The 20,723-nt window shown below is 40.2% G+C and overlaps 1 protein-coding gene across 2 annotated transcripts in view; it reads right to left on the minus strand.

Moving 5' to 3' along the window:
- The window catches only part of PRKCQ (protein kinase C theta), a 46,190-nt gene extending 25,710 nt beyond the window's left edge, over positions 1-20,480 (minus strand). Inside the window, exons 1-4 of one of the 2 annotated variants that reach the window (XM_083183380.1) lie at positions 20,374-20,480; positions 5,323-5,454; positions 2,899-3,098; positions 1,056-1,116 (exon numbers count right to left, since the gene is read on the minus strand). In XM_083183380.1, the coding sequence (XP_083039506.1) occupies positions 1,056-1,116; positions 2,899-3,098; positions 5,323-5,446 (385 nt within the window). In that variant the 5' untranslated portion in view covers positions 5,447-5,454; positions 20,374-20,480. Of the gene's footprint in view, positions 1-1,055; positions 1,117-2,898; positions 3,099-5,322; positions 5,562-20,373 lie in introns of those variants that run through there. The other variant, XM_083183381.1, reaches the window with a different exon arrangement.
- Between the last annotated feature and the right edge of the window lie 243 nt (positions 20,481-20,723).

Below are 20,723 nucleotides of genomic sequence, written 5' to 3' on the forward strand. Positions count from 1 at the left end.
GAAGAAACCAGGAGGGTGTTACAAATGTGTGGGGTGTACCACCTGCCGGGGCATGACGAGCACTAGAGTATTTTATCACCCTCATTTGGGGTACAAAATACAGATTAAACATCCTGTGACTTGTACATCTACCCATGTAGTCTACCTGATAAAGTGCCCTTGTGGCATGTGCTACGTGGGGAAAACGATCAGGACATTTCGGGAGCGGATCGCTACTCACCGATCCGCTATTAAAGCAGCATTAAACAATAAGGAAAACGATCAGCCTGTTGCCCGGCATTTTGTGGCCGTGAGACATACATTAGCTAACCTCAATTATATTATAATTGATCATGTGCCTGCTGATTTGAGAGGGGGGACCACGGTCAGCGATTAGAGACATACTGGATCCATAAGCTGGACACTATGCAGCCAAAGGGCTTGAATAACCAGCTGTCTTATAATATGTTTCTTTAAGATATTGACCGTAGTTGCACCGTATACAGTACTGATGTTCATGCCTGTCTTTTTTGTTTCTGTTTTGGTGATGTGCACTTTGTATATTCTCTTTCCTCAGATCCCCCCGCTAGCCGGCATCCAGCGGCATCGGGTTGCCAAGCAACCATAGCCAGCCCTGGGGAGATGCCGACGTCATGACGCTTGTGCGCAAGGTGAGAGGTCGGACATGACCCGGAAGCGGCATGGTGAACGGAGCGTCCCGGCTGTGGGTGCGGCGTGGCTGGAGGCGGTCTGTGGACACGGTATTTAGGTAAGATCTGCCTATGTTTGTATTATTGGATGTGTTGGTCTTGAGAACGGAGTAAATTCCAAAACGTCGGCTTTTTGACACCAAGTCCCACTGTGTGGCGTGTTTATTGGAATCCGAGTTGAGTGCTGCTGTACACCCAAGCTTAACAAAATGATAAAGAAATTTCTGTTCATTGTTTCATTCCAGTAAATTATTTTTAACTTTGATAATAAATCTAAAAAGCTTATTAGACACAAATAACCATAAAAGGTGCTGTTAATAATTGTTAATATTTTCATGTAATACATTTAAATAGAAATGGACTTGCCTGTCTGTTCCAAGAAGTATCTTGCATTCATAATCATTCTGCCCTGTGGTTTGAGTTCTATCTGTACAGAAAACAAATAAGATTATGAACTTTCCAAATGAATTAGTAAATATAACGATACACAGGACAGAGGAAACAGGACACAAATATTGTTTTTTTTTTATTTATTTTTTGCACGTTGCACCTTATTTTATAACTGAAATGATATATACTAATGATAAGAGTAAAAATGTAGAGTATATAAAATTATTTTATCACAACAAAAAAAAGTAGATTACGTTTGTAAGTATTATGTGGACTAGTACTTTACAGGGGGTAACTTTAACATAAATGCAGTCAAATAAAGACAAGAAGTCGATATTAGCAAAGATAAGGCCAGGTTGCTGGCATAGGAACCGGAGGGTTAGATAGAGAAATACGCCTTTAATCATGTATGTAAAATGCGGCATCTTCCCCCTGTGTTTTCCATGTGTGATTGATGTCCTAAATGTGAAAATTTAATAAAGAACATTTATAAACAAAAAAAAAAAAAATATTATGCACTTTCTAGAAAATTGATTTCAATAAATGGGAGCTGCGCAAAAAAGTGTCGATTTTTGTTTCATTTTTTTTTTGTAAATAAATGTTTATATATTTTATTTTGTACATATTATATGATGCACACAGTATATGTAGCTGAAGTACAAAGGGAATTCCTGACTTCTATAGCCTAAGCATGGGGTAAAGGAAGCAAAGTGGGTAAAAACATCCCATGTTTTGTGACAGTAGTTGCTTTGAGATATTAGCTCTTGGTTTATTTAGTTTTGAGAATCAGTAACTTATGTTGTGAAATATTTTAGCAATTATCACAATGAACAAAGGGTGATTTTTGTTGGATTGCAAAAGCAAACTCCTTCTTTAATGGACAAAACCACGTGCGCTGCAGGTGGGGCAGATGCAACACGTGCAGAGAGAGTTAGATTTAGGTGAGTTATTTTGTTTCTGTGCAGTGTTAATACTGGCTGCATTATTCTTGCACTGCAATTTAGATTTCAGTTTGAACACACCCTGCCCAAATCTAACTCTCTGCGAATGTTGCATCTGCCCTGCCTGCAGTGCACATGGTTTTGTCCATTATAGGAGTATACAAACCAACCAGAATCACCCCTTATTTTCTCAGATAATGATAGATATTATACTTGAAAGTCACAGCATACTAACTCTAAAGTAATGCCATGAGGCCATATGATACATATGTCTTCCACCTTGTCATGACCTTTTGGACCTTATCCTGGTCCACATGCAATGTTGTGAAAATCGCAGCGCTGTGTGTGGATTAAACAATGCTTGCACAGCTGTCCACCCCCTTTCGCTTAGCGAATACCCCCGCACGGCTGCGAATGGATGTTTTGCATAAACATCCATTCGCACCCTTTGGTGCAGGGGCTAAATTATTTGATGGTCGCCGACCATCGAATGTTTTGGAAGGTGCACGCTAAACTAAGACAATGGTGCCTTAGCTTTGCATGCTCCCTGTACGATAAGAGGACTGGGAGCTGACATCCGGCGACATCAGCTGCCCGTCTCCAGCACCCGCGTCATGATGCCATTTGTATGGGAATGCCCACCGTTTGCATGGGAATGCCCATGAAACGCTGGGCGCTCCCATGATCGGGATGATGCAATACCAGTAGATGCAAATGGGATGGCGAACTAGCAGTTTGCCATGCCCGCTTGCAACCAGCATTTGCACATGCGCAGAAATGTGCAAACATTGCTCCCTCATGGGGGAGCGAATGAGTCAAAATAAGGCCCTTTATATCATTTTACTTAAGGAAGAAAAGAAAACAAGAGGGAATCATACCCATATCTCCATCGTTCCACTGTTTTTTTTACAGCGTTCCGCCAAAGAATTCAATTCAATTGTCGTCTCTGATACCACCCCTTCGGGCTTGCCCTCCACGATGATATGCATTACTCTTCCCTTGTTAATGTGAGCATCAAATGTGCTTTCCCAAGGAGGGTACATGGTTGGCTTCTTCTGGATATACATCTTGCCATTTTCTGCAGTGCAAAAAATATAAATTTGATGACATCCACAACATTAAAAACCACATGTATCATGCAAAAATGGTAAGCCATATGTAAGGCCCAAGGGCTAGTCTCCATATCAGTTTCAATGGCAATATTTAAAATGGCAATAACATAAGCTGCAAAGCTCTGCATATGCTTAATCATATCGTCAATTTAAATGTTAGCATCTAAACCACCAAAACACCTTTATTGAATCTTTGCTTTCCTTAGTCCTTAGCGGCATCATAACGATGTGGTCTAATACATAATAACATCACCTACCTTGCCTGTAGCTCTCGAGCAGGGGCATTTGTGCAGATTTCTGTGGGCCCATTCCCCCTGAAAAAAAGGTACTGGCAAATGTGCATGCACAATATTTCCTGTTCTATACTTTAGAATATATCTCCAGAATCATAGCATGGCCGGCCAGGGGGTAAATAAATGCAATGGGTGAAGATGGCTTGCCAAAAACGCTAATAGAGTGTTGTAACGTTGCATTTACCTCTCGTGTGAGTGTATTACTTTGAAGGGGTGGAACTTTCATCAACACAGATATCTAGGGGGGACACTCATATCCATACTCTCAATGTCGCATATTGTTACTGACACCTTGGGCACAGATCCACCTTACTTTAGGGATTGGTATACAGTACTATTTCAGGGAGAATGGGTCCAGTGATAACTAGGTCTTTTATTTGGAAGGAGTGTGTATATATATATATATATATATATATATAGATATATATATCTATATATATATATATATTGATTTATGTTCTGCACATATAACATTGGCCGTATTTATGCTTTGAAATACACTATTCACCATTGAAAAAGACCCTGGAGTGCCATCTTTCTTTCCATGGATATATATATATATATATATATATATATATATATATATATATATGTACTTATTTATATTTATATATATACCCACCATAGTATGCCAATTAATATGGAACATGAACCATTAAGTGGAAATATTCCGGCTGCGGTATAACTGATAGATAGAAAACACCAGGTGTTTGTAAGTGGTTGTAATCAAACCTTCATGTCCAGAATTTGTTTATTTACATGCAGCAATGTTAGTTGCATTTGTATCCACTGAGTTTCTAGAGCTGTACCTTTTACATAGTATAAACATTATATTGCTAGGAGATACACATTTTCTTATCCAAAGGTGTAAAACAAATTCTTACACCATACCATGGACATTGCTCACACCAGTGCTATGATGGGTTGGAGTATGAAGCACCCGCTCAGGAAAGTAGGAGCTGATTAAATGCTGCATTGTAAGTTGGGTTAGTTCACTGGCGGAAGAAGTGAATAGAAGATGTACAGTAGCATGGCGGGTGCGCAGCACTGGTTAGCATTTCATACTTGGTTTACCTAATAAAGCACAGAAAGAATGAAACGCACTGGGACAACAAGTGCTGAATAACCCCAATACTGGGACCTTACGGCCTACCCTGGTTCCTTCCACCAGGAGCAAAGACTTTGCAGGTAGAAGAAGCTACATTTCCTTTATTTCCTCTTCTCCCTTCTATTTTTTTTTAACACTGCTCTCACTCTTTCACACCCCCTTCCTCCTTCCATCTGCTTCATGCATGAAGACATATATAAATTTGGTTTAATAAAATGTCATCTTTAATTTTTTTAACTATACATTAAGTGAGACATTTTGGGAGAATTTTCCCATTTTTTTTAAAGCAGCAATCATTTACACTAAATAAAACAGGTGGATTTTGCCATGTAAACGATTGCCGCTTTAAATAAATAGTAAAACCCTATTACATTTGGCCCATAGTGTATTTTATGTTTCCATAATATGTGTGAGCCCTGTGTGATGATAATAATATTACAGGTGGCAGAGCATGTTACCTAGGCAGCACAAGGCATGCCCGCTACAGGGCAGCGCTGCAGAGAAGTTTCTCCCTAGAAGCAATAAGGGCACCTTCCCAATGCTGCAATATAGGCCCACAATCTTCTAGTTATGCCCCTGCTAAGGGCTCCTGTTCTTCATCATATATATACAGTATATATGGCTAGTGTCCGTTTATGTGTCTCTGAAACACTGCCATCTGTTGACATCGAGTGAAACTACATCTCTTTGTCTCTCACACATGCACAAACACAGAGGAATCACAAAGTAGCAGACTAGATTTCGAAGCATTTGCTTACTAGTAGAAAGATAACATAATAAAATGCATACCTGCTTCAATAGCTTCTTTCACTATAACAGCACAATAAGGTCTCTGCTGCATTACATCCCCATTAGATGGAAGATATGGTCCAGCTTCAAAATTGGAAAGGCTAATGCGCAGAAACGGAGACATAGCGTTTCCTGTGTAACAGTAGAAAGAGAGAAGAAAGTGGCTTCTTTATAAATGCTAGTGTAATTTTCCTTCAGTTGCTTATCTATCTCGGTCAGTAGAGAGAAATGAGCAGCCTATTCCACCCCTGTGGTAGGAAGTCATAGAGTGCGGGCAATCGTATGTCACCAACTCTAGCTGCAGTACTTCAGTCTTTCCTGATTTAGCTGCTTAGTTACAAATGTCAGCAGCACCTGTCGTTCTCAGTTCCCAGCATTACAAGCGTATTGAAGTAACGACAGTGACTGTATGCCAGTAGTAATTTACACCAGAATACAGTGTCAAGAAGAGGTGTTTTGAGATGTAGCTCAAAACTGTTGTAGCTGTTATATGATTCTAGTATCATGCATGCCTTTTATTTTTCCTGAGTGTTAATGATATTTCAGATGTTTTGCCTTAGAGTCAGACATTATAATAATTAATATAGACTTGCTAAATTCTTCATATGTCCCCATATGACTCAGTGCATTTATAAAATGTTTTCCTCTGAACAATTACTACTGTACACTGCAGGTCCAACCATGTGTATATATTCAAATTGAAAATTAATATAATAGCAAAATAAACAAATAAAAATGACACACATATATATGATTACGCACTTCTCTCTCTTTCTGTTTTTCTTTCATTCTCACGCTCTCTTACATAAATGTTGATTCACCCTATGTGAGTCAAATATATTTCTTTTTGCACTGGAAGTCGGGGATTGTCGTCTTTATTTTTCAACTAATGTACATTGGGGTGCAGTCCCAAAAGGAGAATTGCAGGAGTGCCGAGGTAAGTATGATATATATATATATATATATATGTAAATATTTATATATATTTTTATGCAGAGCCGTCCATATCTCATTTGATGCAATAGGCAAGATTTTGTTTGGTGCCCCCTAGCAATGTTGATACAGTAGTTCCATACCTGACTCATTGGTCCTTATTCACATTACACCACACCTGATTGCTCCTTATTCACATTATACCACACTGTATAGCTCCTTATCTTATTCACAGTGCACCTCACAGTAGTGCACATTATACACATAATGCCACACAGTAATAACAACCCGTTATACACATAATAGAAGAACACCACATTAGTTGCATGGATTCCTGCATTTGTTTTGGTTCCAGTTGTTAAGTGGATAGTGTCTAGGTCAAGAGTTAATAGACAGTCAATAGGACGACATAGTCAAAGGGTCGATACAAGCAATATGTCAAAATGACAATGCTCAACACTTAAAAAGGTTGACATGAGTTTTTCATGATTTTTTCATTCATATAACTTGACTTTTTGATGCCCGTGGACTACAATTGAGAATGGCAAAGTGTGCCAAGCAAACCTAAATCTAGGTACCATGCCTAAAGCATGGCAAGAGAATCGAGCCATGAAAGGGAACAGGTTACATTAATTGGGGTCCATGACTACAGATTTTGACATAGACACATGTCGACCTTTTCCTGCTTTGACCAATTCCATTTTGACTTATTGCTTGTGTTGACCGATTGTCCATGGCACCTTAGTGCATGTAGACCTTTTCATGTGCTGACCTAGTGATCCACACCCCATTATCATTAGGTAGTAATTCTGGCTCCCACGGTTTCCTACAGCTACAGCCACTTTCCATGCTACTCAGAATCAGCTCCAATCTGTCTAAGAATAAACATTTTAGTTACTTCAAACTCAAAATGGCAGTTCTCTAAGCTTTGGTAATGGTTGGGTGCACAGATTTCTATACAGAAACAGGTTTGTTCTAAGTGTCATTGTTGTTTTATTTTCAAAATAAATGTGTGGCTTGAAAATATAGGATACTGCAAACTGTATGTTATGTTGCTCATTGTCCTTTTTTAAACAGTTTTGACTTAGGTTATGGCAATATATATATATAAAAGGAGGCACTCTGAGTCGTTGCAAAAGTGAAAAAACAACCTCTAGTGTTTAATAGGTGGGCAACGTTTCGGGGCCGTGCCCCTTTCTCAAGCCTAAACAAGTGCCTCCTTTTACATGTACATATTGGGGGATGGCCGTCTAGGACTAGATCCAAAGAAGGCACCTTAGCTAGGACATTGAAAAAGCCAAAGGGGAGTGCCGGGTAAATTATATATATATATATATATATATATATACAAAAGAAATTGAATCAAAACATTCTACAAATATATTGTATTGCATACCGCTTCCTGGAACCTAGAATCAAGGCTTCCTGTAATCTATGTGTTACTAACCGCTTCTTTCTTACAGTCATATAATAAAAGATTTTGGATAATATATTTGATACCTACAATCAGGGGCATAGCCAAAACTTTGTGGGCCCATTGCAACATTTTGAAGGAGCCCATGTCCCAATGCTTCTAGACAAGTACCTTTCCACTGCAGTTGCTAATTGTATGCCTCATGATATTGCCCTACTTCATTTCCTGACCCTTAGTAGAAAAATTGTCTATAAAGGAGCATACACACTGTACAATTTTTTGACCAATTTCATTTATTTCCACCATTCTTAACGAAATTGATCAAAATATCTTTCAGTGTGAATGCGACGAAAGACGAATGATGATGTGCATACCCGCCAGTTGTCATAAAGATTGTTTGTCAACTGTGCATGCAGCTCAATTTGGATATCTTTTAAAAAGCGCCTATAAACTGTATCTAGATCTTTCGTCTTTTGTCTGTCGTCAACATCTTTCATCAAAATGTTTCGTCCAGTACACTGAGTTCAAGGGAAATGTCAAAGAAATTAGTCAAAAAAATTGTACAGTGTGTATACACCTTTAATGTTATGCCCACATTGTAGGCCTGCCAGTACACATTATTCACCACAGTACCTTTAATTCACATTATGATATAGTGTACCCAGTTCCTATTAAGATAGGAAAAATGAATGTGGGGTGCGCTGTTACCAGCAGCTGGCTGAGGGGTTGTCAGTCCCCTAGTAATCAAAGAAGAAATATAAAGGATATGCCAGCGCTGGCTGAATAATTGTTTTAGACGGTAAAAAATTATAAATATTTATTAACTCTAATCATATAAAATGTAAAAATCAATATAACAACTGAAACAATTAATAAATAAAAAAAATTAAATTAAAGGATGGGACGTCACAAAGTGACTTTTAGTGGTATTTTCATGGGTATAGTTAAAAGTCAAATGTCACAGAGTAACCCAAATGAATAGGTATTGTATATTACCAATTGGGAAATCCTTCCACTGATGTCCGCTGTATGAATAAATGTGGTGTCCTTTCCAAAGTTGGAAGGAAGGTGATATTGGAGGTATTGAGCTCAATAAGATGAGAGCAAATTTGATCCTGATGGCAACCAATAGTTCTCTGGTGTGTCTCTTTAGGGAACTGGTGTGGTGTCCCAATGATGTTGGAAACTTTATCCAGGCTCAGGTGGTGCGCTAGAGTTCTCAGGAATGAAGGCGGATCATCAGTCGGTATGGGGGTCTCAATTCAAATAACTCAACGCATTTCCCCGGATCTGTATCTCCTGAGGAAGCTGGAAGTTACAGATCCGGGAAAACACGTTGAGTTATTTGAATTGAGACCAAGGAGATCATTGGCTGGTACATTATAACTGTCCACTTTATCACCATGCTTAAAACATCCTCACCAGGCTTAATACATCAGCAGCACTGAGAGAGGACACTGCTTCTGCAGCTTCCTCTTTTCCCATCGCAGCAAATAACAGCATGTGTGCTGGACTGGGGAGAGAGGCTACTGCTGCAGCAACATACCCTCCAACATCTGATGCTTAAAAATGGGTACAAGTGGAGGGCGTGGCCACGGGTAGAAGAGAATTGTCTCAAGTAAAGGGGGTCCGGTCACCGTTGCCTAGATCTAGAAGCGGAGCCACTCGTGCAGTGAAGGCAGCTGCTCCTCTACATGCGCTACTCCCCGCCTGCTGGGCCGCTCTGCTCCCAGCGTGCCAAGCTGCATCTCTCCCCACCTGCCGGGCCACACTGCTTCCTGACTGTGGGGAAGGGGGGGGGGGGCATTGGAACCTGGGTACCCCTGGGCCCCTTCAACAGGCATTGGAAATGGGTAAATGGTGACACCCCTACCCCTCTCGGCACCACTGGGAGAGCCAACCGTCGTGCTGTTAGAGTGCAGTTTTATGCAGAGAAGTTCTGCTGGTTTTGCAAGTAATGATTGTTATTACTTGTACATGTGATGTCACGACATGCTTCCTTATAACATTTGGCGGTATCCGGAAATGTATGCATGTACAGTATATTAGCAGGGGCCCTTCTGTGCAATGTAAAGTTATAAAAGAAGTGAAACATGTTTCATTAACTACAGTTCACTCAAAAAATCTCTTTCAGTACAATATAGTTCAGGAGGTTTCTTTGCAAACGAAAGTAATATTTGTAAGATTTAATAAAAGTTATTGTAATAGGAAAACTACGGAGGTACAGTAGAACAGTGTATGGTGTGCTACTAGTATTGAGTTCCTGTGGCTTCTCATTTGTGCTGTGGTTTGTACATTTCCTGGTACTGAGCAAAAAATATCACCAGGTGAAGGTGTCTCAGTTCATATGCCCAGTCATGTGGCATTTTCTACAAACCCACTATGCACATTGGCATCTCTATATCTTCTAGTAGTAGAAATGTACAAACACCTATAAGATAAGTTTCTGGATTTATTTCAAATATTAGTTATACTTTGTACAAAATCAATGGGTACAAGTGGTGGGCAGCAGAACTTCAGAAAGAAGCGCCAAGGTCTCTGTTTTCTCGCACACATTTCACTCATATCACATGAGGTAAATGTGCTCCTCCTCGGACTTGAAGTCTCCGGGTGCTATACTGTAACTGCTGTTTCTCCTCAGCCAATGGAGGAGAACTAGGATAGCTAGGGACGCGGACAAAGCTTGGGTGATGTACTAACAATATAAATAGCAACTCTCTGCCCCTCTAAGGCAGCACACTTTCAAACCTTTAAAGGTGCCCCAGGGCCCATGCCCAAGGGAAGTCAATCTGTAACCAGCCTTTGCTAATATACCTCACTTCCCTCTAAACAGCACTACCCTGCCTGTATGTACAGTATGTGTGTGCGCGCGCACGTGTGTGTGTGCGGCTAGGGTTAGCTGCCTACAATGACTGCTAATTTTCTATATCATCTTATGTTTCTCCATTATGTACTTACAGTTTAATTGAGGAGATTTTACAGAGCTGTCCTAAAGAAGACTAATTAGTGCTTCAAACTAGAGTCCCCATTATTATCAATGGGGATTATGGGCTGACAGCTATATTATTATTTATTTATTATTTATTTACAGTTTCTTATATAGCGCAGTAGATTCTGTTGAATCTTTACAGTTGTTGACAGTGATAAAACAAACTGGGTAACGACAGGTAAGAGGGCCCTGCTGCAAGCTTACAATCTATAGGGATATAGGAGGGAAACACAAGGACAGGCACCAGTAATAGCATAGCAATCCCACCAAGTTACAAGTCCAGAAGGGAAGCTATATAATACATAAGTGCCTCAGAGGGTTATGTTTGTGGTACTTAATTATGATAGGCTTGCCTGAAGAGGTGAGTATTCAGGGAACACTTGAAAGTTTGGAGGCTAGTGGAGAGTCTTATTGTGCATGGAAGGGCATTCCATAGGATAGGAGCAGCCCGATGAAAGTCCTGTAATAGTGAATGGGAGCTAGTGATCCGTGCAGAAGAGAGACGCAGATCTTGTGCAGAGCGCAGTGGTTGAGTTGGGAGATATTTTGAGATAAGTAAAGTGATATAGAGGGTATGCTGATGTAGTATGGTTAATAGCTTTATATGTGAGTAGAAGTATTTTATATTGAATACAGTAAAAAACAGGCAACCAATGGAGGGACTGGCAGAGTGGATCAGCAGATGATGAGCGTCTTTCTAGGAAAATCAGCCTAGCAGCAGTATTTAGAATGGATTGCAGTGGCGAGAGTCTGTTCTTGGAAAGACCAGTTAGGAGACTATTGCAATAGTCAATGCGGGATATAATGAGTGCAATGATAAGAGATTTATTAGTGTTTTGTGTAAAATAGGGTCATATTTTGGATATGTTTTTTTAGATGAATGTAACATGATTTGGAGACAGATTGAATGTGGGGAACAAAGGATAGTTCAGAGTCCAGGATGACCCCTAGGCAGCGAGCTTGTGGAGTAAGGTAGATTGTCGAGTTGTCAACAGTAATGAAGATATCAGGATGTTGACTGTTCCTTGCTAGTGGGAATATAATTCTGTTTTGGAAATATTTAGTTTGAGGTGGCGAGAAAACATCCAAAATGAGATGGCAGAGAGGCATTCAGAGACTCGGGCCAAAACCACAGCTGACAACTCTGGTGTTGATAGATAGATTTGAGTATTGTCCGCATAAAAGTGATACTGAAATCTGAAAGAGCTGATTACTTTGCCATGAGAGGAGGTATAGATTGAGAAAAGCAGAGGACCTAAGACTGAGCCTTGTGGAACTCCAACTGACAGAGGTAGTGAAGAGGAGGTAGAGTCAGAGAAGCGAACACTGAAAGAGCGATCAGATAGGTAAATCTACAGATCAATTGTCAGTTTGGGCTGGTTGGAAAAAAACCTGGTAGTATATGAATGGCAGTTTTCCAGCATTTCAAAGCAAATGGTCAACTGTCATTTGCTCTCATCCATTACCAGGATTTTGTTCCCAATCTGATAATCGATCTGTACATGTATGGCTGGTTTAAGATGAGCAGAACCGGCCCTAGCCTAAATGACGCCCTAGGCAAGGTTTTGGCTGGTGCCCCCTAGCACCGCCACTAGTTTCGCCTCTGACCCTGCTCCCCTTTACCAGCACCATCAACCCTCATCATAACAGTCATCATTTTGGTGCTCCTACCTGCAATATTTTAAATAGAAACAGTGCACACATTTGGTGCGCGGCCCAAACAGGGGTGTGTTCTTGCTGGGTAGGGGCATGGCCACACAGTAGTTCCCCCAATTCAAATTATGCCACACAGTAGTGCAACTTTATTCACATTATATCATGCAATGGTGTCCCTTATTCACGTTACATCACACAGTAGTACCACGTTACCTTATATACATTACTCCTCACATTATTCATATTATACCCTTAGAAAAAAATCCTGAGAAAATATTGTATTTTAAGCACCTCCATGGCCACACTGCAATCCAGCACAAAGCAGTGTGTGCTGGGCAGAGGAGAAGAGCTGCAGCAGCTTCTGTCACTTAAGGGGAGGGGGCCCAGGCACCCATGATAATACCACACAGTAATGCCCCTTACACATGACACACATTATTAATGTCCTTATAACAATAATGCCCCTTACACATTATGCCAGCCTTTATTAATGCCCTTCATACACATAATGCCCCTTACACATATGTTGCTCATTTTTAATGCCCTTATACACATGACACACATAATGCCTGTTACACATATGTCGCACATTATTAATGCATTTATACATGACACACATAATGCCCCTTACACATATGCCGAACACTATTGCACAACTAACCCACCCGCAGACAGCACTCGCATAGCCGCTAACACTGTGACTTCTGCCTCTGCTTGGATACAGATGTTTCCTCATACATCTTGCCTCAATAGGCGATGCATCTCCTGGCCAGTTCTGCTATAGTTGGGTGCCTTTTTTGCTGAATATTCGTCTTATTTGCATTGTTATGAGACCAGGACACACAAGGAGCTTCCTATGATTAAAATGATATGCGGCATGCTCATATTCTGTGAGCGACTGTGGCTGTACCTGCATACGGAATGCTATGTTACAGTGATTTCCATGAATACACTATTTCATATGCAGATACAGCCTCACTCACACAGAGAATATTGGCATGCTGCATATCATTTTAATCAGCAGAAGCTGCTGGTGACCCTAGGCATTCCAAATGCCCTAGGCATTTGCCTAGTTTGTCTATGCCTACGGCTGGCTCTGAAGATGAGATCCAGGAAAGGGCTGTATCATTAAGACCTAGGGAGTGTAGTGTTTGTATGAGAAAAATGTGATCTACAGTGTCAAACGCAGCAGAAGATCTAGAAGAAGTAGTGAGTAATGGCCTTTAGATTTGGTAGTTACCAGATCATTCACCAATTTAGTCAGTGCTGTCTCAGTGGAGTGTTTATTGTTTATTTATGTATTTACAGTTTCTTATATAGCGCAGCATATTCCGTTGTGCTTTACAATTGGAAACAACAGTGATTAAACAAACTGGGTAGATACAAACCGACATGGAGGTAGGAGGGCCCTGCTCGCAAGCTTACAATCTATAGGGATAATAGGAGGGATACATAAGGATAGAATTCCAAAGCATGGCATGGTGGGGTGCAATTAGATATAATTGCCAATGGAGGTTGTGTGGGGATCCTGAATATGATAGCCTGAAGAGGGGAGTTTTCAGGGAATGCTTGAAATTTTGGAGGCTAAAGGAGAGTCTTAGTATGCGTGGAAGGACATTCCATAAGGTGGGTGCTGCCCGACAAAAATCCTGCAAGTATAAGTGGGAGCGAGTAATGAGTGTGGATGAGAGAAGCAGATCTTGTGCAGAGCGGAGAGGTCGGGTGGGGATATATTTTGAGATACGCAAAGAGATATAGGTCGGTGTAGTCAGAGTGATGGCTTTGTATGTAAGTAGAAGTATTTTATATTAAATGCGGTAATATACAGGCAACCAATGGAGGGACTGGCAGAGCGGAAGAGGAGCATGCCATTTCATCTTGGATTTTAGCAATCTGTTCCTTGAAGAAGGAAGCAAGCACTTGCGCACTGATAATGGCAGGTGGGGAGAGTGAAGGAGGGTAAAGAAGTGATTTAAATGTATTTAAAAGTCGCTTGGGGTTAGTGGCATGAGAAGAGATGAGAGATTGAAAATAAGTTTGTTTAGCAGTGTCCAGAGCATTACAATAGGAGTGGTAGGTAGTCTTAAATGTGACACAGTCAAGATTTTGAGATTTACGCCACTGACGTTTAAATCTAAGTGATAGTTTTTGCAGGTGTCTTGTCAATTTAGAGTGCCACGGTTGGCATCTACGCCTATGTGGATTGTAATGAGTAGCTGGAGCAGCTTCATCAGGGGAAGTTTGTAGAGTCTGGTTCATGTGGGTTACAGCTGACTCAAGACAGGAAAGGGTAGAAATGGGTGTTGGGAACGAAAGCCTGACTGAAGTGGGTCTAATAGGCATTGAATAAACTAACCTGTTTAACTCTCACACCCTATTTGCTACAAATTGGAATAGCATCAATCTATAATCATATTTATTGTATTAGATCCAACATCAGCAAGAACTTCTTATTAATAGCCAAGTTGCCATTTTTATCTCTTCCATGTTTACATATTTAATAGGCATATTATATCATGCATGTTTCGCTGGCAATCATTTATTTACTCATTTAGATAAATTTACTAATGCTTCTAAAAATGTAAAGAGATCATGTAGGTAGACTGTGCTGCCTAGCTGCGAGGCCTGTTGAGGGGTGGCCATTTTTTGGGTTGTGTTGCATAAACATGTTGAGATTTGTGCTAGCCTTTTGGGATAAACGATTTCCCTTGAACCTTCCCGTGTCTCCGATACACACATTAAGACTTGTGCTTAGCGATTTGTGGTACGCAAAAAAGAAAATAGTAGATCACCATCGCTATTTTTGTTAACACGACTAGATTTTGACCGCATACAAACAAGATCTGAGCCAGTGACAGTGGCGTGTGGAACCGCACATTGCTAATACGAGTACACACGGAATGATTTGAGCATTCTAGAAAGATCGATTCGGAAATAGGCTAAAATCGCATACACACAGGGCAATGTGAGGGCTATTTATAAACGATCTGACTAGATTATTTAGAAATCAAGCAGGGATCGCTCTGTGTATAGACCCCACCAGCGACTGACCAGGCATCGCCATCGCCTGACTAGATTTATACTGCATGCAGTATAAATCTAGTCATCGCCAATGTTCTTTCACCAGAGAACACTGGCCGTGACAGATCACTCAGTGCACATCGCTGGTGCAAAGCTGTGTGCTGAGCAATCTATGACTAACTAGACCGCCCAGCATAAAGGCTTACTTGCCCCTTGTGTATGGGGCATTAGTAAATTTCTGCTTGCTGGTGGTGACATTGGAACGTAAGATGACAAATATCCAAGCAGCATTTAGAGTAAATTTCCTTAACTGTTAAAGGGAGTTTCATGTGCAAGTTATCATGCATTCTGCATAAAGCTGTCAATTTGACGATTATCGTACATTTTAAATGTCACATTTTGCTATTATAAAAAACAAATTGCAAAGATTCTAATTAACAAATATTTCCATTGCACTAGGATAACAACAATCCAAATAAGTCCCTACGTAAGACCAAAACTATACAAATTGAAACCGCAAAGAAAGTTCAGTATGCTGAAAATCAAATGTACTAAAAAAACAAAATTACACTTTTATTCCATTTGAAGTGTGGTTTAATTACTGCAAATGCAATGCACGCACGCACGCACGCACGCACACACACACACACACACACACACACGTATGTGAATGTATATAAATCAGTGGGGAGCCAGTGGGGAACTAGTACTGACATTTTCCATGTCAGCCTCTTGACCTTGATGCTCTTTTCTACTACCTTTTCCATGTCACCTGGTTCACTTTAAAATTATTTGGTATCTTCGTGTTCCTCTAAGCTTTTTTGCACGCTGCAGAACCCTGCCCATATTTAAAACCTCAAATGCACCCTGCCCTTAAATTCATACACACACACACACACACACATACACACCTTATATAAATATGTATGCATGTGTGCATGTATTTATGTATGTATGAATGTATATATGTATGTTATCGATATTTTGTTTAAAATAAAGAGAGTTTTGATGTCTAAGGTCCTGATAGTAGGAGGGGTGGGGGGGTGGGGGGTCAGCCACAGAAGCAATATTGATGGGAGCAGGGGACACAACAACAACAACCTGGTTAATTTATTAATTGTGTGGACTAACATATCAAAGCCTCTGCCAATATTAATTTTACTCACAAGTTGTCATTTCATCCTGAGACAAATAAATCTGTGTGAAAACAAATTTTATTTTGGCAAATCCCTCAAAAATAGCCTCCAAATTCTTTCCTCAAGAGTGTTTGCGTAAGGGAAGAAAACGAGACTTATCTGCAAATACAGAGACACCCTCAGGATCTCATGGGCTTTAGTGATATCTTAATGTCAGCTTTTCCTCATTTCCTGTAATGGCTAAAAGTCACTTTACCCAGGAATAACTTCATTTCACAGGGTTATCAAGGCTCTTAACATTTGCCTTTGTTACAAACCGTAAAATTGCTGGGTCTCTGCTCATAATCCTTGTCAGTTTTTGGTCACAGGGAAGCATGGGAATAACAACCAAAAAGGGGTTTCGGTCAACCATAATTAGATCCAAAGTCAAGAGGTAATTTCTATATGGTCGACATTCAAAAGGAAGAAAGGCTGTGAACTGTAAATGGTGATGTAGTGTTTTCTCTGATCTATAAATTGCATTACAGCGAGGCAAGAGTCAATATGACAGCGGTTGGATTATTTCCGCAGCAGACAGGCATTGGCATTTTGGAATTTATGAAATATTCTATTAGAGGTGCTGCTGCTCCAACAAGGGCACACAGCAAGCATTACCGTAACCTCAATTATGCATGCAGCACATTGGTTCTTATCACCAATCTTTCTCAGGCATCATTGAAGTCAGCCGGCTCTTCAGAAGTTTATCAGTGTTACTGTGCACCAGGTGTGTGGTATTTTACCCACTAACTGCCGCTACAGTGAGCGCTACACTGTCTGAAGAATCAAACAGAAATGGCAGGATCTATGATCTGCAAACCTCCTCTATATCGTGGCGGATTAGTAACCTAGTAACAGCAGCCTTTTCTGTACTTCCTTTAGAAGACCTATTGGGATCTCTGGAAAAGGCATCTGACATATTTTTTCCTTCAAGGAATGTCAGAAGTTACTAAATACTCTAATAACAAGAACGGATCTGCTGTTGTATGTTATCTTGTATACCAGACACACAATTTGTAAAAATTAGATCTTTACAATCATTTTGCAGGACTACCAAGGGATCTATGGATATTTGTAATCATTGTTCAGCAGTAATTATTGTGGAAATTTCCTAAGATGGGAGTTCTATTTCAGATGGGATGTTGCTTTGGGCAACCAATTAGAATCTACTTCTTATTTATTTATCACCATCTAGAAGATAACAGATAGTATCTGATTGGTTGGTCATGGCAACATCCCTTCTGAAATAGAACTCCCATCTCAGTAAATGTTCCCCTATGACACAACAGATTTTGGGGGCGAATAATGGTCATCATTTTTCTCTTTTTCTAACTTTGCAACTGTTGCAATAGTCCTTATTTGCTTATTATTATTGTCATTATTATTATTATTATTATTATTATAATTAACCTTTATTTATATGGCACCACAAGGCTTCTGCAGTACCTAGCAAAGTAAATATACAAATGAGCAAAACAAGAAAACAGTGACATACAGTACCAGCAGTCATAGCACTGAAATAAGCATCAGAGTGGTAAAGAACAAGGTTCACATACCATTGCAAGGAGCAGAGGCGTAACTAGAGATTTGTGGGCTCCATAGAAAAATCTTGAAACCCCCCTTCCCAGTTTTTGTCACTACAATGTTGCTTTGAGAAAGGGAGCGAGGGTTTTCATGGAAAAAGAGGGAATGAGAGAAAGACAGTGTCAGGGAGAAAGAGAAAGAGAGGCGCGCGCGGGTGAAAGTTTTAAGAAGAGAGGGAGAAGGAGCGAGCAGGAGAGACATTACTTAACTACAGCAAAGGATGACTGTGAAGGCATAGAGTAGACGGAGAGATGGGATGGGTATGGACAGACTGGGGGCTAGATGCACTAAGCTTCAAAAGTGATAAAAAGGAGAGTGATAAACAACCAACCAATCAGCTCCTGCCTGATATTTTGTCTGTTTAGGAGAGGTTAGGAGCTGATTGGCTGGCTGTTTATCAGTCTCCAATTTATCACTTTTGAAGCTTAGTGCATCTGGCCCAGGGAGATCATCATATGGGGGCATAGATGGCCGTTTGCGGAATTGACAGATAAACAGGCAGAGCACCATATGGGGGCATAGATGGAAAGGCAGACAGATGGGAAAGGGCATAAATAGACAGACGAACAAACAGAGCACCATATGAAGGTAGAGACCAACGGAAGGGAGCGGGCATAGATGGACAGATGGATGGACAGGAGAGGGCCTTGAAGGACAGATGAACAGACAGAGCACCATACCGGGGTATAGATGGACGGATGGGAAGACGCATAGGCTGACATGGCAGGAACTTCTAACTATACCGGCTGAAGCTGTGTGTGTGTTGGTGGGGGGCTTGGGGTTTGATAGCATTGCCACTGAACCCTCTAAAATGTACTATTATATATTTTTATTAATCTTTTTACATCTGCTGCTGTGCCAGGTTCAGGGCCCGGCAGTGTAATTACTGAGATTAAGGTGATACTGCTTGTACTACAGTATCCAGCAGTGTGGCTGCGTCTGCAGTAGTGTCACCACTGGTGGACGGCTGACGGTACTGTAAAAGCACAATCAGTATGCCTCTGTCAGTCGTGCAGCCGCATTGACGCTACTGTAGGAAACTGCCTGCCGCACTGTTGGATTCTCCCACCTCCCTTCTAGTACAATGAAGTAAATCAGCCCTCCCAATAAAATGCATAATTCAATAAAAGAAATCCTTATTTACTCCCACTTAACTATTTTTCAGAATTAGTTTTTGCAAATCTTTTCCATGTTTTGTTTCAAAAAGTGGTTCTGTTACACTGTATGTATAAAGATGCCTACCACATTACACAGCGCCCTACCACCGGCAGTCACTTTAATTTGTGTACTTATCACAGTATCAAATACATTATTTCTAAGGTTAAGGAGCGAGGATACATGTGAAAATAATAAACTAGTAATAGCCGCAGTTTATTAACAATTGCATTTAAATTCAAATACACACAATCTTTATTTACAATGATGTACTGACAGCTGACATTGCATATGAGGTATACCTCGCTTACACGCATTTCCCACAACTGTGCTCTAAACCTACATCACATGTCATACAGGAAGTTATTTGTGTTTGATTGTTTCAGTATATGATTAAACTAAATAACCAGGTGCTTTGGAGCTGACCTTTTTACAAGATCTTTTAAGTTTCCTTTCATGCCTAAAAAAGTCACGATGAAAGCTTGTTATGCTGTAGCCAGCAGGGTATTGATAAAGCCTGCTACAGACTGGATATTGAACAAAGACAAAATGCCAGTATTTTGAATAGAGTGACTTTTTTCACACGAAACACTTAAAGTTTTGCAAATGTATTCTTTAACTACTGTACAGTATATAGACATTTTGTCACCAGTTGCTGAACCTGTGATACAGTATATGTTGTGTTTCTATGCCATAGTAAAAATAATTCTAACTCAAAAACCAGTCTGATTTATGATAATGGACAATGGGGAAATATAAATAACATCCTACTTTACTGTATGTCAGCAATCGGAAACTGTAAAACCAAATATCTTACAAGTACTGTTGCACCTTATTGCTAAGTTTATGTTTACTAATATTTCTAACGTGTTTACTTGTAATATTATCTGTGCTTTCTGAGGTGGAAAACAGCTACAGGTATATTGTATTTAATTAAAAGAATTTAAATATTGTTATGGGAGAATATGTGCTATAATACAGAATACAGAATATTTTTTTTTTATGTTACCTCTCATTGCTTACAATATTCTCAGAAAAATGAACCAAGCACACACTGCAACACCTATAGTACATGTAACAATAGTTTTTGCATTATCCCTCATGGCTAGGTATAAGAAGTACAATACCTTTACACTGCTGCAGCAGCAGAGGCCGGAGATGTGGTCTTTGTGGTCCTGTATGTCATAGCATCTCTGTACAAATGCTGCTCTGCAGCTGTAGGCTTCTCTCTATCTCACATCCACTTCTAGACACTCCTCTTACTCACTTAAAGTGACACTGAGGCTCTGTTTAAGTTGTGTTTTTGACATGGCTATTAGCATAAACATTTTCATACTCTTGGGGGGAGATGCACTTACATCCGATGTGATCAACCACTTTTATCGGCTCACTTCTGCCATTTTTTCGCACCGTTGTAATTGTTGATGTCCTAGACAAGATTTTTGTTGGCGCCCCCTAGCAGATGATACCACCAAGT

This window comes from Crinia signifera, chromosome 4 (assembly GCF_055691185.1).
Source record: "Crinia signifera chromosome 4, ASM5569118v1, whole genome shotgun sequence".
NCBI classification, from domain to species: Eukaryota; Metazoa; Chordata; class Amphibia; order Anura; family Myobatrachidae; genus Crinia; species Crinia signifera.